Here is a 15,893-nt window from a genome sequence, read left to right on the forward strand (position 1 = left end):
AAAAAAAGAGAGCAGCTTTGAGAGTTCAGTAGCCTGCCAGACATGAATATACTCTGTAGCCTCCATTGACTCCTAACTCTCACCTGCCTGCCTGCCTGATTGCTTCTAGCTGCCTGATTGCCCCTAACACTTCTGCCTGCCTGCCTACTTCTAGATCCCCTTTCCTGCTGGCTTGATCTTACCCCAACTGCCTCTGCCTGCCTGATCATCCCTAACTGCCCTCCCTTGCCAGCCTGATCTCGCCCCCAGCTGTCCTCCCCTGTTGGCCTGGTTGTTCCTAATTGCCCTCCCCTGTTGTCCTGTTCTCACCCCCAACCACCCCTGCCAACCTGATCTTGCTCCCAATGGCTCTCCCCTGCCAGCTTGATTGTTCCTAACTGCCCTACCCTACTGTCCTGATCTCACCCCCAACTGCCCTCCCTTGCCAGCCTTATCGTCCTTAAAGGCTCTGCCTCGGCCCCCACCACCATGGCTTTGTCTGGAAAGAAGTCAGACGTCTGGAAGATGGCTGGTTGACCCAGTCTAATTAGCATATTATACTTTTAGTAGTATAGATAAATTATATAGGAAATGATTGTTTCATTGGGGCTGGGGGGGGGCATTTTCATCAGGAGAAGAAGTTCTTGGCAGACAAAAATATATAATCCCTAAGTCTGGACTTATAGCCAGCCATATGCACTATACTGCCAAACCTGTCTTTAAAAAATTGAATGGCATGCTTACACCTCACACCAAACAGCTGTTGCCCTTAAAACCCCTCTTTAGCCCCCACCTTAGGTTCTGCCTTTGCAGTTCACCCAGATTAGGTTCTGATTGATCGGTTTCTATGCCAGTCAGCGTCAAAAACTCTGCTTCCTAGGCAACCATTGGTTCTAATTGGTTCTAATTGGTCGGTTTCTATGCCAGTCAGTGTCATCAGGCCTATCAACAGGCCTGATCAGTGCTGATCAATAACTGGAGGCTATGGATCAGACCCTGCTTCTCTTTCCCCAGGCATCCCTCCAGGCCTGATTTGAAGCCCTCGGCAGTCAGTGCTGAGTCCAGGCTCCTGTAACTGACTTCAGGTTGGTTGAGCCCCCTGTCGTTGTGGATGTTATGGCCCCTGGGTTTTTATATATTAGGATAGGATAATACTGGTACATGAATAAACAGACCAGTAGGAAAGAATAGAAAGTCCTGAAATAGAACCAAGTGTATATGGACTTTTTGGATATTATAAAAATGAAATTTTGGAATATACATGTATTTGTTTTGACAACTTTTTAAACATTTGGAAAATGATATAATTGCATCTATTTGTTAAAAAGCCTGTCTAAATAGATGCATTGCACATATACTCATTTAAAAAATTCTTTTGGAATTCAACATTTTTTGCAGAAAAATAAATCCCATTTTTTTCTAATCTAGTATGAAATACTGTGAAAACATTTTTAAGGACTTAATAGATATACATATTGATATATAATGTTTATATATATACTAGAGGTCCAGTGCATGAAATAGTGCATGGGGGGGGGTGTCTCTCAGCCTAGCCTGCAACCTCTCCAATCTGGGACCCCTCAAAGGATGTCTGACTGCCAGTTTGGGCCCAATCCTGGGCCTAAATGTGTAGTCCAACATCCCTCTCACAATCCAGGACTGCAGGCTCCCAACGACTTGCATGCCTGCCTGCCTGATTGCCCCTAACTGCTTCTGCCTGCCAGCCTGATCACCCGGTAACCACTCCCCTGCCAGCCTGATCGATGCCTAACTGCTCCCCGGGTGGCCTATTTGCCCCTAACTGCCCTCCTTGGCCAGTCTGGTCACCCCTAGCTATCCTCCCCTGCAGGCCTGGTCCTCCCCCCCACCCCCCCAACAAGTTCCCTCCTCTGCTGTCCTGGTCTCCCCAAACTGCCCTCCTGGCCTGGTAACCCCTTACTGCCCTCCCCTGCAAGCCTGGTCCACCCCCCCCCCCCCCAACTGTCCTCACTTGCTGGCCTGGTCATCCCTAACTGCCCTCCCTTGTAGCCTGGTTGCCCACAACTGCTCTCCCTTGCAGACCTGTTGTCCCCCTCCCACCCCCCCACCTTCCCCTGCTGGCCTGGTCTCTCAAAACTGACCTCTGCTGGCCTGGTCACCCCTAACTGCCCTTCCTTGTGGCTTTATCACCCACAACTGCCCTCCCTTGCAGACCTGTTGGCCCTTCACTCCCTTCACTACCCTCCCCTGCTGGCCTGGTCTCCTACTACTGCCCTCTGCTGGCCTGGTCCCCCCTAACAGCCCTCCCCTATAGGCCTGGTCCCCCCCCCCCCCACTCCAACTACGCTTCTCTGCTGGCCTCGTCTCCCTCAACTGCCCTCTTCTGCTGGCCTGGTCACCCCTAACTGCCTTCCCTGCTCGCCTGATCACCCACAACTGCCTTTTGCTACAGATCTGGTCCCCCCCAACTTCATTCCCCTGCAGGTGTGGTCCCCCCGAACTGCCCTCCCCTGTAGGCCTGCTCCCCCACAACTGCCCTCCCCTGCAGGCCTGGGTCCCCCACAACTGCCCTCCCTTTTGGCCTGGTCTCCACCAATTGTCCTCTCCTTTAGACCTGGTACCCCGAACTTCCCTCCCCTGCAGGCCTGGTTTCCCCCAACTGCTCTCCCCTGCAGGCCTGGGTCCTCCCCATCTGCCCTTTCTTATTGGCCTGGTCACCCCCAACTGCCCTCCTCTGCTGGCCTGGTCATCCCTACCTCCCCACAACTGCCCTTTCCTTCTGGCCATCTTCTGGTGGCCATCTTGTGTCCACATGGGGTCAGCCATCTTTGACCACACGCCATCTTGTGTCTTGGAGTGATGGTCAATTATAATATTACTCTTTTAACAGATAGGATATATAAATTTTTAATTAAACTTTTTGGTGTGACTATGGTTACTGAAGTTACTTGATTTCAGTGTACAATTCTATAATACATTGTCTGTATATTGCATTGTGTTTATCACTCAGAGTTAAATCTCCTTCAGTCACCATATATTTGACCCCCATTTTCCCCTACTAATCCCCACTCCCCTTTTCTTTGGTAACCACTATATTGTTTTCTGAGTCAGTTGGTTTTATCTTATTTGTTCATCTGTTATTTTCAGTTTTATATCTCACGTATGTGTGAAATTATATGGTTCTTGACTTTTTTCTGATTTATTTTGCTTAGCATGATATTCTTAGGATCCATCCATATTGTCACAAATGGCAATACTTCATCTTTTCTTATGGCGGAGTAATATTTCATTATATATAATTTCAATCATCTTTTATTTAGTGTTTCATAATTTATTTTGAGTATAAACTGCATTTATCTTTGTCAACTAAAGTGTTATTTTTCTGTTTTCTAATTTTAATAAGTGAATAAATGTCTAATTTTTATATTTTCTTATTTAATGATTATTGGTTCCTCTTTTTATGTATTTATTTCTGAATTAACTTGTGATGTTGTTTAAGTGATTGCATATTAAAGATTCCAGATGAGATAAAATGTCTTTTCTTTTGAAATATAATACTCTAATTTGAATCACAGTTTTAACAGAATTTGAGATGCTCATATGTGCTTGACTTTTGCTAGAAAGAAAATTATATAAATGAAGTATCCAAGTGGTCACACAAGTATAATATTTAACCTTTCTCTGGTTTTAGAATAATTTCTTGTTAACAGCATCCTATAGAAATACAATAGATGAAAAAGGATATTTGAACTAACATATTTTTAATCTTTCTTTCTATCTCTTTTTAAAAAATAATTTTCACATAATCCTTTCCCTTATCTTTTTTCCCCACTCTAATAGTTTTTTATAAACTTTCCAATCTTCTTCCAATCTTCCAATTTTAACTAATAGCTGTTCTTCCTTGATTTATTTGTTGACTATTCTGAGTTCTTTTTCATCTTCTTCACCTTGTAAATATATTTATTATTGTACAGATTATATGATATTTTAATTATTTGTTTACATGTCTATTTCCCATTAGATTGTGAATTCAGGATAAGAACTTAGTTATTTTTTTATGCTGATACTAGAGGCCCGGTGCACGAAATTTGTGCACGGGGGTGGGGGGGGCATGTCCCTCAGCCCAGCATGCACCCTCTCCAATCTGAAACCTTTGAGGGATGTCCGACTGCCTGTTTAGGCCTGATCCCACTAGAGATCATAGTCCATGAGATCACAATCCAGGACTGCTGGCTCCCAACTGCTCACCTGCCTTCCTTCCTCATTGCCCCTAACTACTTCTGCCTGCCAGCCTGATTACCCCCTAACCACTCCCATGCTAGTCTGATTGATGTCCAACTGCTCCCCTGCCAGCCTGTTTGTTCCCAACTTCCCTCCTCTGTTGGCCTTGCCACCCCTAACTGCCCTCCCCTGCAGGGTTGATTGCCTCCAACTGCCCTGGTCCCTCTCAACTGCCCTCCCTTGCAGGCCTGTTGCCTCCCAACTGCCCTCCCTGCTGGCCATCTTGTGTCCACATGGGGGCAGGATCTTTGACCACATGGGGGCAGCCATATTGTGTGTTGGAGTGATGGTCAATCTGCATATTACTCTTTTATTAGATAGGATAGAGGCCTGGTGCACGGGTGGTGGCCAGTTGGTTTTCCTGAAGGGTGTCTGGATCAGGGTTGGGTTCCCTTGGGGCATGGGGCAGCCTGAGCGAGGTGCCTGTGGTGGTTTGCAGGCCAGCCATGCCCCCAGGTGACCCAAGCAGAGGCTTGGTATTGGAATTTATTTACCTTTTACAATTGAAATTTTGTAGCCTGGAGCAGAGTCAAGCCTCCTGCTAGCTTTGTGGCTGGCAGCCATTTATTTCTTTTGGGGTTTGTGTATCTTCTATAATTGAAACTTTGTAGCCTTAAGCAGAGGCCTGGGCCGGCCACGATGTGTGGAAAGCTTTGCTTCTTCCATTGCCTGGGACAATTCTAGACTCCTGCTCTTTCCAGCTCCTTGGATGCTTCCATTTCTCTTTGGATTTGTTTACCTTCTATAATGGAAACTTTGTAGTCTTAAGTGGAGGCCTGGGCCTGCCATGGCAGGTAGAAAGCTTGGCTTCTTCCCTTGCCTGGGAAACCCAAGCCTCCCTCCTTCTCTCTGTGGCTGTAGTTATCTTGGTTGGGTTATTTTCATATTCACTCTGATTGGCTGGTGGGCGTGGCTTTTGGGTGTAGCTGAGTGATGGTAAATTTGCATATTACTCTTTTATTAGGATAATAAAACTGTTATGCTGATGTAATAATAGTAACTGTTTAATGGATTAATGATTGAAAATTGCAAGCAATTATTCTAATATGGAACATATTGTGAAACTATATTGTGAACTCATCAAAAACTAGCTAAAAAGACTACAGATATGAGAATTTAATTTTGTAATATTTATGTCAGATATCTCTTAATCTTTTAAAGTTTTCTAGTTAGGAAAATATACTTGTTTATAAAAACTATGTATAAACTTTCTCTTTTTATTTTAGGACAAACTAATAAAATATGCAACAGATAGTGAGACAGTGGAACCTGTTATCTCACAGCTGGTGACAGTGCTTTTGAAAGGTTGCCAAGATGCAAACTCTCAAGCTCGGTTGCTCTGTGGGGAATGTTTAGGGGAGTTGGGGGCAATAGATCCAGGTCGACTAGATTTTTCAACAACAGAAACTCAAGGAAAAGATTTTACATTTGTGGTAAGTAACGGTAATTTGGAATGATAAGAAGAGTTCTCTGCCCTATTGGGGTTTCTATGTTCCACTTACAAAAAACTATTCGGTTTATTCTTAGCGAACTTGATTTAGACTAGGAAATTTAGGTAACTTCTGACTTTATTAAAAATAAAGTTTGATCCCAGTTTAGTGTGCTGTGTTCTTTTAAATAAGCTTCCTAATTTATTTTTAACAAATACTTAAAACTTAACACCTTGCTGACTGGTCATGAGATAATTTGTGTCTGCGCTTACATTAATTTAAGTAATTTTAAAACTGTACATTGCTTTCAGACCTTAAAATTTCTTAAATTAATCTAAGTACAGACACAAGTAATATTGTGACTGTCATCAATATAACCAGTAACAATAAAGTGTTAATTACCTAAATATTACTATTTATACACTATTGCAGAGTGTTTCCATGGGAAACTAATTTCCGAGAGTGTTCTAAGAGTGTGTATATAAAAAGGTTTCTGTGGTCAAATGACTGCAAAATCTTATAAAATAAAATTAAACTGAACTTTTAACATATTGGTACACATTGTTTTTTTGGAGCTTCTCCAGGAAATGACATATTTACAACTTTCTAAGTGTTAAAAATACAAAACCCACAAATAGTTGGAGTTATATAAAAGTTGAATGATTCTAATCCTATATAATAAAGAGTCCTATATAATAAAGAGGTAATATACTAATGGTTGTTATGCCGTGACACATAACTACTGACCACAGGGCAGGGCAGCGAGCTACAAGCCTCTGAGAGCTATAAGAGGGCGGGAAGTGAGCTGTGAGCCACAGAGAGCTACAGTGGCGGTGAGCAGGGCCGACAGCTGAAGCAAGCAGCAGTGAGCTACTTGCACACATGCAGGGCCACTAGTCTATCACATAAATAGCCTTAAAAGCCTTAGATTTAACTTCACTACAGATTATATTTTAGCCTTACTACCAAATTTAGAGTTTAACCTTACTATTCTTTCCTTTTTTAAGATAAATTCAACATGTAAGATATAATACAGTTTAGAAAAATTTATGCAAATTATCCTTGATTATTTTCTTGTTTTTATTGAGACTGGAGTAGAAGATTCAAGTTTTGCCTATGGATTATTGATGGAACTGACAAGAGCTTACCTTGCATATGCAGATAATAGTCGAGCTCAAGATTCTGCTGCCTATGCCATTCAAGTAAGAGTGCATGTAGTCATTACTGACTTTATGTTACTGGCTTTTAGTAAGAAATTTTTAATTCTGTACTTTGGAAACTCTTATTTTTTAACTCTTATTTTTTTTATTAAAATAACACAAGTTCATAATAAAAGGTTCAGAGTACAGAAGTATACACACTCAACAGATTATTATAAGTATTTTGAAAAATTCTCTCTATATGTAAATATGTATATTTTCTCCACCAAAGAAGGAGATCATATTACTTATTATATTCTGTAACTTTATTTTCCTTTGTGTTTAACAGTCTGTCTTGGATAATTTCCATATCAGTACAATTCATTTTTTTTTCAGTGACTTAGTATTCATTATGAATATACATTTATTTAAGAAATTTACTTAGCACATTTAGGTTATGTTTAATGTTTTGCTTTTACAAAAAATGATTGAGAGAACATACTTATATTTTTGAGCACTTTGAGTAAATATGTTAATAATATAAATACCCGGAAGTTAAAATGCCTCAGAGCAAGTACAGAGCTTTATTATTGTAAAATAAAGTTTAACCGGTTCCTATTCCCTTGACAAATGTTTTTTGTTGTTGTTGTTTTTTTATCAACATTTAAAATTTTTACCAGTGTGACAGTTGAAAAATGATAGTTTTATTTTAATTTTCATTTAATTAGGAGAGAGGTATAACATCCTTTATATATTTATTGCTTTTTAATGAATTTCCTTTATTTCTTTCCCTATTTTTCTCTTGGTAATTGGTCTATTTTTTATTGATAATGTAAGACCTATTTGGATATAATGTAAATTAACCCTTTGTCTACCATACATGTAATAAATACTTGATGTGGCTTCTTTTTTCATGGTATATATATTGTTTTGTTAGATATGCAGGTCTAGCATTCATGGTGAGAGGTCTTCATTACAGATAAGTATTTGGAGCTTTATATAGATATGGTACTTAAAACTATGATTCTGTATGAGATGATCAAGAGAGGGAATATAGACAGATAGATTCTAGTAATTGAGATCTAGAGAATGAGAAATCAATGGGAAGAGGAGGGAACAATTAAAACTGAGAAGGAATTGCCAATAAAGTAGAATAATGTAGTACTTTGAAAGACAAGGAAGTGTTTCAAGAAGTATGGAGTGATTCACTTTATTAAATGCTAATTACAGGATTGACAATTGACTTGGCTATTGTAACATAAAGGTCATTGATGACCTTTATTGAGCAGCTTCAGCGAAAGTATAGTTAGAGTATTTTTAAGAACATATGGGAAGAGGGAAATTATAGAAATTACAGAAACTCTTGAGTTTAGAAGAATGAGAATGGCTGGAGAGGAAAAATGAGTAAAGGTGGGGGAAATAACAGTATGTTTATTTGTAGCTTGGTAACAATTTAGCAGAGTGGAGTAAAGTGATGTAGGAGATAATGTAAGCTATTTTAAGTAGGTAAAGAGATATGGAATGTAGTATAGAAGTGAAAGAGATAAGTAACCTTAATTAACAACAAAAACAATCCTTCTATAGTAACAAGAGAAAAAGAGCTTGTGGGCACTGATACTGATATTACCAAGTTGGGTAGATATGAAGATAGAAGTTGTAGAGGTCTCTGCTGATTGCTTCTGTTTTCTTAATGAAATATGAGGCAAGGTCTGCAATTGTAAGTATACTAGCATTTTTCAATGTAAATGGTCCTGAAACCAGAAAGTCAGGGAATTAGTAAATATGTCAACTTTGCCAAACATAAGAGAAAGTTGGCTTCAAATAAAATTTTTATAACACTTTAAAGTTAAATGAAAGTGAGTTTTGGATGTGTCTATATTTGGACTTTTCACATATTTCCTTTAATTTAAAAATACTAAATATAATTATTAAGTACATTTTGCTATATGATGCTTATATTTTTAAGTATTAGGAAAAAGCTATGCATATGGTCATTTTTAATGGAGTTGGAAAGAAAGAGTAATATATGATGGAAGATACAAAACACTAATGTATTTGTCTTGTTTTGAGGATTGATATTAAAGACTAAGATTTTTTCTTCATGTATAAAATCCCAATGATTTTATTTTCAGGAAGGTAAAATTTAATTCCTGGGCTTGAATGGTAAATTGGTCTTTAACACTTGCATCTTATTTTCCAAATCTTAAGCTCAGTATTTTATATCTAGAATATGAGATATCTTGAATTTCTGAATTATTATGGATTGTTAGTTGCTTTCATTATAATTCAAAAATTGTGATAAAATTAAAAATAAATATATAACAAGCAAAATTTTTAAAAAATGGTTAAATTCTAAGAATTATATTTTTGCAAATATAGGAAATTTCAATTTTTTCTTCCAAATATCTCTCAATCTTATATTTTAATACATATTATATATAAAACACAATCTGCATGTTCAAGTACTATGACAGCTTTGTTACATTGAGTAAGTCACCTAAATGGTTCTAAGCATTGAAATAAATGTCCTCAACAGGTTCATAACCCCATTTTATAATTCTGTGTATCTTTCTGTGTAAATTTTAATTATCATATATGGAATATTGATTAATGTAAAGGTTTACCTGCTTTACTGGGGATTTAAAAATGTAAAATATGCATTTGTAGGAGTTACTTTCGATTTATGACTGTAGAGAGATGCCGACCGACAGCCCAGGTCACCAATTGTGGCGGAAATTTCCTGAGCATGTTCGGGAAATATTGGAACCTCATCTAAATACTAGGTTTGTGGACTCATTAAAACTATTTTCATAACATTGTTTTTAACTGCATAAAGTTAATTTTATTTTTGATATATTGTTTTAGCATTCAAACTTTTTTTTTTCAAACTTTTTTTTAATATGTGTTTTCCACTGTGATTTATGTTTATTTATAATTTTGTTAAAATGAAAGTACAGTTTGTCCATTAGTTAAATTCTGTAACTATAAATATTTAGGCATATTTATTGAAGTTAAAAGAATTAACTTTTAAAATATTCAGCTAACATAGTACTTTGGAAGAATCTACTTTAAATTAAATATGAACTGAATCTTTTGCAAGGTGTAATTAATACAGAAATTTAAGAGTTTAAAGGTAATCTCAATTAGAGATAACATATTTTCAGTCCTAGGCAGTTTCTCCTCATGAAAACATTTTCTACCTCTGCTTTTTTAAAGCTATAATAAAAATTATACTTATTTGTATAATTTATTATATATATACCCATAATAAGCATTACTATCTTAATCTTAGTTTTGCTAACAAGAATAACTTTTAGGAGAGGTGATCTATTTTAAATAGCTAAAATTTCCTTACATTTTTCTATTATTATTTGAAATGTACCTCAACTTTTATTTTCAAAGCAAAGAAACACCTTTCTATTGTAGTTAGATACATTTCATGATAAGCACAAATGAGGAGATCTGAGAGTTATAGTCTTAAAATTCCCTTATAAAGGGAACAGTTTGGCTCTAGCCAGTTTGGCTCAGTGGATAGAGCGCTGGCCTGCAGACTGAAGGGTCCCAGGTCGATTCCAGTCAAGGGGACATATTTCAGTTGCAGGCTTGATCCTGGTCAGGGTGCATGCAAGAGGCAATCAGTTGATGTGTTTCTCTCACATCGATGTTTCTCTTTTTCTCTTCCCCTACCTTCCACTCTCTAAAAATTCAATGGACAGACTGTTGAACCTCAGAGGGAAGACAGGGGAGGGTGGGTGGGAAGTGATCAACCAATGAACTTGTATGTATAGATGCATAAATTGTGACACAGACTATGGGGTGGTCAGGGCTTGGGGGTGGGGATAGAAACTGGGAGGGATTAATGGGGGGAAAAGGGAACCTATGTAATACTTAAAAAATTTTTTTAAATAAATAAAATAATAAATCAGTGGAAAAATATCTTTGGGTGAGGAATAACAAATAAACAAACAAAAAGGAACAGTCTGAGCATATTTTTAAAAACCAATTTATGAGCCTGGTCAGCATGGCTCAGTGGCTATGTTGACCTATGAAAGAGGAGGTCAAAGTTCTGATTCCCAGTCAGGGCACATGCCCAGATTAAGTGCTCAGCCCCCATGTGGGGTGTGCCTGGAGGCAACTGATCAATGATTCTCATTATTGATGTTTCTATTTCTCTCCCCCTCTCTCTTCCTCTGAAATAAAAACCAATGTATGCAGTTGATTAGTGGAAGGTTTGTATAAACATAACATGAACACACTTAAAAAAGAGAAATAAAGACAACACAAACTTATTCTAGGCCCCTTTAAAGAGTCTTCTTCAAATATGAGTTTAAACACTGGGCTGGTAAAAATCAAAAAGAAGAAAAAGAATTTTTAGATGGAAAAGTTCAAAAAAAAGGTACTAATCATTCATCAGATGTTATTTTCCCCCCTTAAAACACAGCGATTTTTTTTATTGTTTTGCTTCCGGTGATGATGCTGAGGCAGCTATGTCTGTTTTGTATTTTCAGGTCCTCTTTGTGCACTTTTAAAACTGGTCCTTGAGCTGACATTCATTTTGCTTTTCTCTGAGCCTGTTCTCTGTAATTTCTTTTAAAGTCTTTAGAGCCTTTGGAAAAGCTGTGATTCAAACTTCCTTGCTTGTGTACTTGGTTCGTTTTTGTCATTTTTATACCCTGATGAGTTTCAAGTATATCTTCTTTGGGATTTGTTTCAAAGCTGAAGCATGACAACTGCTTTCTTTGTTTCATGTCTGTCTGACTTTTCCAATGAAGGAATAAATCACCACTATCACTGTCCTCAGACATGGAAGATGCCGGGGTTCTTGTTCTGGCATTAAGAAGGGTTCAGCAATCTGGAGAAAGGCTGTGTGTAACTTGAGTAAGAGTTCAGAGATGAAGATAATTTTGAAAGGTATTGGGAGTCAGAGGAGCCTAGCTAAAGAAACTAAGTGCTTTTTGTCTCAGGACCTGTTGCTTTTTATTAGCACAAATTGTCCTAAGGTAAGGTGGAGATATACACTTCTAAGGGTAGATTAGGGAATAGCTTAAGGCTGTTCAGGTGTTTGGCCAGTAGGAGGCAATAATATGTAGATCAAGATGCCCTGAGCTGTCTGGTAGCAAACAACCATCCTTTTCATGTTTGGGGAAATGCCTTTCAGCCATTCCCAATAGGTGATAACATATGTGACTCAGCCCTTATTGAGTCCCCAAGTTCCATCAAAAAAAATTTTTTTTTTTTTATAATATATTTTATTGATTTTCCACAGAGAGGAAGGAAGAGGGATAGAGAGCTAGAAACGTCGATGAGAGAGAAACATCGACCAGTTACCTCCTTCACTTCCCCTACTGGGGATGTGCCTGCAACCAATGTACATGCCCTTGACCAGAATCGAACCTGGGACCTTTCAGTCTGCAGGCCGACGCTCTATCTACTGAGCCAAACCGTTTTCAGCTCCATCAACCTTTTGATGAAACTCTTGCAATTATGACATGCTGCTGGAAATGCCTTCCAACAGGAAGACTGTAAAGCCTTTCTTCTATGCTGTCATCAGGATACTCCTCTTCTTCATGTAATTCATCATCACTGTTACCACCAAGTGAGCTATCGGACTTTTTTCGTGTTGTTTGATAAAACATTTTCATTTTGGGGTCAGCAGGTGTCTTTTGGGATTCAGAGGAAACTACAGAATTCTTTAGTGGAGAATTTGGAATGTACATTGTTTTGGGTCCATGTTCCATCATGGCTTCTGAACTATTTATTGGTTTCATTGCCAATATTTTAGCTTCTTTGTCATTTTACTCACTGATATTAGTTTCTTCATGCTGTGTATTAATGGCATCATCACTTGGAATGAATTTTGTCTGAAGCATGTTTTGATGACTTAACTTCAGTATCATTTTGTCTTGGGTCTTTAAAGGTTTTGACACAAGCTTTTAGCACATCTATTTTTCCTTCAGAAGAGGGTACATTGATAGTCTGGCAATTGCTTCTTCAGTCACATTAGAATTAGGCTTTTACAATTTTTTTTTTTTTCCAAAATTGATATCATCCCCAAGAGCAGATTTAGTTACTATACTGGGTTTCAATTCCTTTATGGCATGAATTTCTTCAAGCAATTGTTGATCTTAAATTTGTTTTTTTTTTAAAGTGCATCATTAGCACTCTTCCTTGACTTCAGTTTGCCAACACGCCTGACAAGTTTTGGGGGTAGCCAAAACCAGATTCTCTTCCCTTTTTTTCTTATCTTCACAACCTCATTATTGAGGTTCAGATTCCCCAGTTGAGACATGGTAGATCTGAGAAGAGGATCCGCTGCTGCTGGCATATGAATCCCTCTCCCTCTATTTTTATAAAAAGTATTTTCTTTTCAATTTTAGTAACTTTGTTAGGACTGATTTAAATAGCTAAATTATTAATTATTTAGAAATTATAATTTTAGGTAGTCTAGGCCACATGCTATGATAGTTGGATACGTGACCTTGGATGAATTATTACTTTGAGTCTTACAACAATGTCTTGTAGTAAAATCCTGTATGACCATCACTACAACACACAAGTTGGCTGTCCCCATGTGGACACAGATAGCCAGCAGGAGAGGGCAGTTGGGGGCAACCAGGCTGGCAGGGGAGAGCAGTTGGTATTGACCAGGACTGCAGGGGAAGGCAGTTAGGGGTGACCAGGCTAGAAGGGGAAGGTAGTTAGGGGTGATCAGGCCTGCAGGGGAGGGCAGTTAGGGGCAATTCAGCTGGCAGTGGAGCAGTTAGGCGTCGATCAGGTCGGCAGGGGAGTGGTTTGGGGATGATCAGGCTGGAAGGTAGAAGCAGTTAGGGGCAATCAGGCAGGCAGGCAAGTGCGTGGTTGGAAGCCAGCAGTTCTGGATTGTGAGAGGGATGTGCAATTGCCTATTTAGGCCTCATCGTCTGCCATGTGGGATCGGGCCTAAATAGGCAGTTGGACATCCCTCAAGGGGTCTTTGATTGGGGAGGATGCAGGCTGGGCTGAGGGACATTCACACATCCAGGGCATGAATTTCATGCACCAGGCCTCTAGTCTATAATAATAAAAGGGTAATATTTTAATTAGACGAGATGTCCTTCCTTCTGTACAAAGCTACAGCGGGTAGGGGCCAAGGTAGTGGCAGTAAGGGCCTACGGCCATGGTGACAGTGGGCAGGATCCTTGACAGAGGCTGCAGAGGCTCCCAGCCATGGCCGGTGGGGGCCAGGGCCAAGGCCCTTGCACGAATTTCATGCACTGGGCCTCTAGTCCTATATACTAAAAGGCTAATATGCAAATCGACCAAATGGCAGAATGAATGATTGCGATTACATGCACTGACCATCAGGGGGCAGGTTCTCAATGCAAGTGCTGCCTCATGGCATTTAGTGCATTCCCATAGGGGGAGCAATGCTCAGCCAGAAGCCTGGCTCAAGCCTGGAGAGTGTAGTGGTGTTCTCAGGAGCCTCTCCCACCTCCCTTGCAGCACTAAGGATGTCCAACTCCTGGCATAGGCCCGCTCTGTCTGGGAAGTAGGTCTAAGCTGGGAGTCACATGTTCCCCGAGGGCTCCTGGACTACAAGAGGGTGCAGGCCAGGTTGAGGGAACCCACTGGTGAAAGAATACGTGCACTAGGCCTCTAGTTCTTTGATAAGAAGCAGCATTTCAGCTTAAACCAGTTTGGCTCAATGGATAGAGCGTTGGCTTGGGGACTGAAGGGTCCCGGGTTCAATTCCGGTCAAGGGCATGTACCTTGATTGCTGGCATATCCCCAGTAGGGGGTGTGCAAGAGGCAACTGATCAATGACTCTCTCCCATCGATGTTTCTAACTCTCTCTCTCTGGACAAAATCAATAATATATATTTCAGTGGTCATTTATAAGAGTGATATTAGCAAAGCAATGAGAATTATTATGATCCTTCTACTTTTATGTCTGAGATCTTGAAGGAACCTTTAAGAGGTCTCTCAGTGGTGGAAAGTTAGGAGATATATCTGGCTGGGATCTGCTCATTGAAATTGTACTCATAAAAATAAAAGGTCATTAGAGTAGCAGGGGTTTTTTTTGTTTTGTTTTTTTAAATATTTTATTGATATTTTACAGAGAGGAAGGGAGAGAGATAAGAGAGCTAGAAACCTCGATGAGAGAGAAACATCGACCAGCTGCCTCTTGCATACCCCCCACCGGGGATGTGCCCGCAACCAAGGTAATGCCCCTGACTGGAATCGAACCTGGGACCTTTCAGTCCGCAGACCGACGCTCTACCTCTGAGCCAAACCGGTTTCGGCTAGAGGGGCAGTTTTAGAACTTATAGGTCAACTACAGTTTAAAGTTGCCATCAAAATAATTTTCAGAAAAAAATTTGGCTGTGGCTAAGTAGAATCTGGCTTGAATACTACTATAATAGTAGTATTGTAGTTTTCTTGCTAAGCTTATTATAAAGCTTGGTAAAATCATTTAGAGAATTATATTTAAGATTATTCAAAATAGTGATGGTTAATTAAGAGATTATTGAATTTTCTGGTTTTTTTATAGATACTTAAAATATGGTGAAATATGTAATGTTTGCTGGGGACCTTGAGTATAGGGCATTTATTATATTTCTCATTTTCAAACCTTAATTGGAGATTGACAAGCTCCCCTCAAAAGCTACACACATGTAGTAAGGTAAGAGCTATTTGAACATGTTTAAATGTTAATGCTGAGGAGCAAATAGGGTCATATTGAAGTTAGAGAGGAGAATTGATCATTGATATAGCCTGAGGATAATAGCCATATTGCTAATGGGTGATTAGACCTAGAAGAAATAAAATATTTTCCTTTTAATAGGGGAAGATTAAATGATGGCTATAACTCCATTAAGTTTACACGTGATTGTGGGAAGCAATGGTTTATTTTCGCCGTGAAATATGAGTATAGAAAATGACACTGTTTGTGCAAGAGGCAGTGGAGCTGGTGTAGATATAATTGGGAGAGAGGATTTGACATAGCCACTGGAGAAAACAAGAGTAATATGCAGAACTCAGAAGGATTTCTGGGCTACAGAAAGATGCACCAATGTTAAAAATTAAGAATATACAGTAGTACTGA

General features: G+C 39.1%; 1 protein-coding gene and 1 pseudogene across 12 annotated transcripts in view; one reads left to right on the forward strand and one right to left on the reverse strand.

Annotated features, from left to right (window-relative positions):
* The window catches only part of ATR (ATR serine/threonine kinase), a 192,446-nt gene that overhangs the window by 108,729 nt on the left and 67,824 nt on the right, over positions 1-15,893 (forward strand). For all 12 annotated transcript variants that reach the window (XM_036447780.2, XM_036447781.2, XM_045584129.1 and 9 more), the window contains 3 exons: positions 5,466-5,672; positions 6,758-6,871; positions 9,476-9,591. In XM_036447780.2, the coding sequence (XP_036303673.1) occupies positions 5,466-5,672; positions 6,758-6,871; positions 9,476-9,591 (437 nt within the window). The remainder of the gene's footprint in view (positions 1-5,465; positions 5,673-6,757; positions 6,872-9,475; positions 9,592-15,893) is intronic.
* LOC123652661 lies at positions 12,264-13,144 on the reverse strand (annotated as a pseudogene).

This window comes from Pipistrellus kuhlii, unplaced genomic scaffold (assembly GCF_014108245.1).
Source record: "Pipistrellus kuhlii isolate mPipKuh1 unplaced genomic scaffold, mPipKuh1.p scaffold_m20_p_2, whole genome shotgun sequence".
In the NCBI taxonomy this organism is placed as follows: domain Eukaryota; kingdom Metazoa; phylum Chordata; class Mammalia; order Chiroptera; family Vespertilionidae; genus Pipistrellus; species Pipistrellus kuhlii.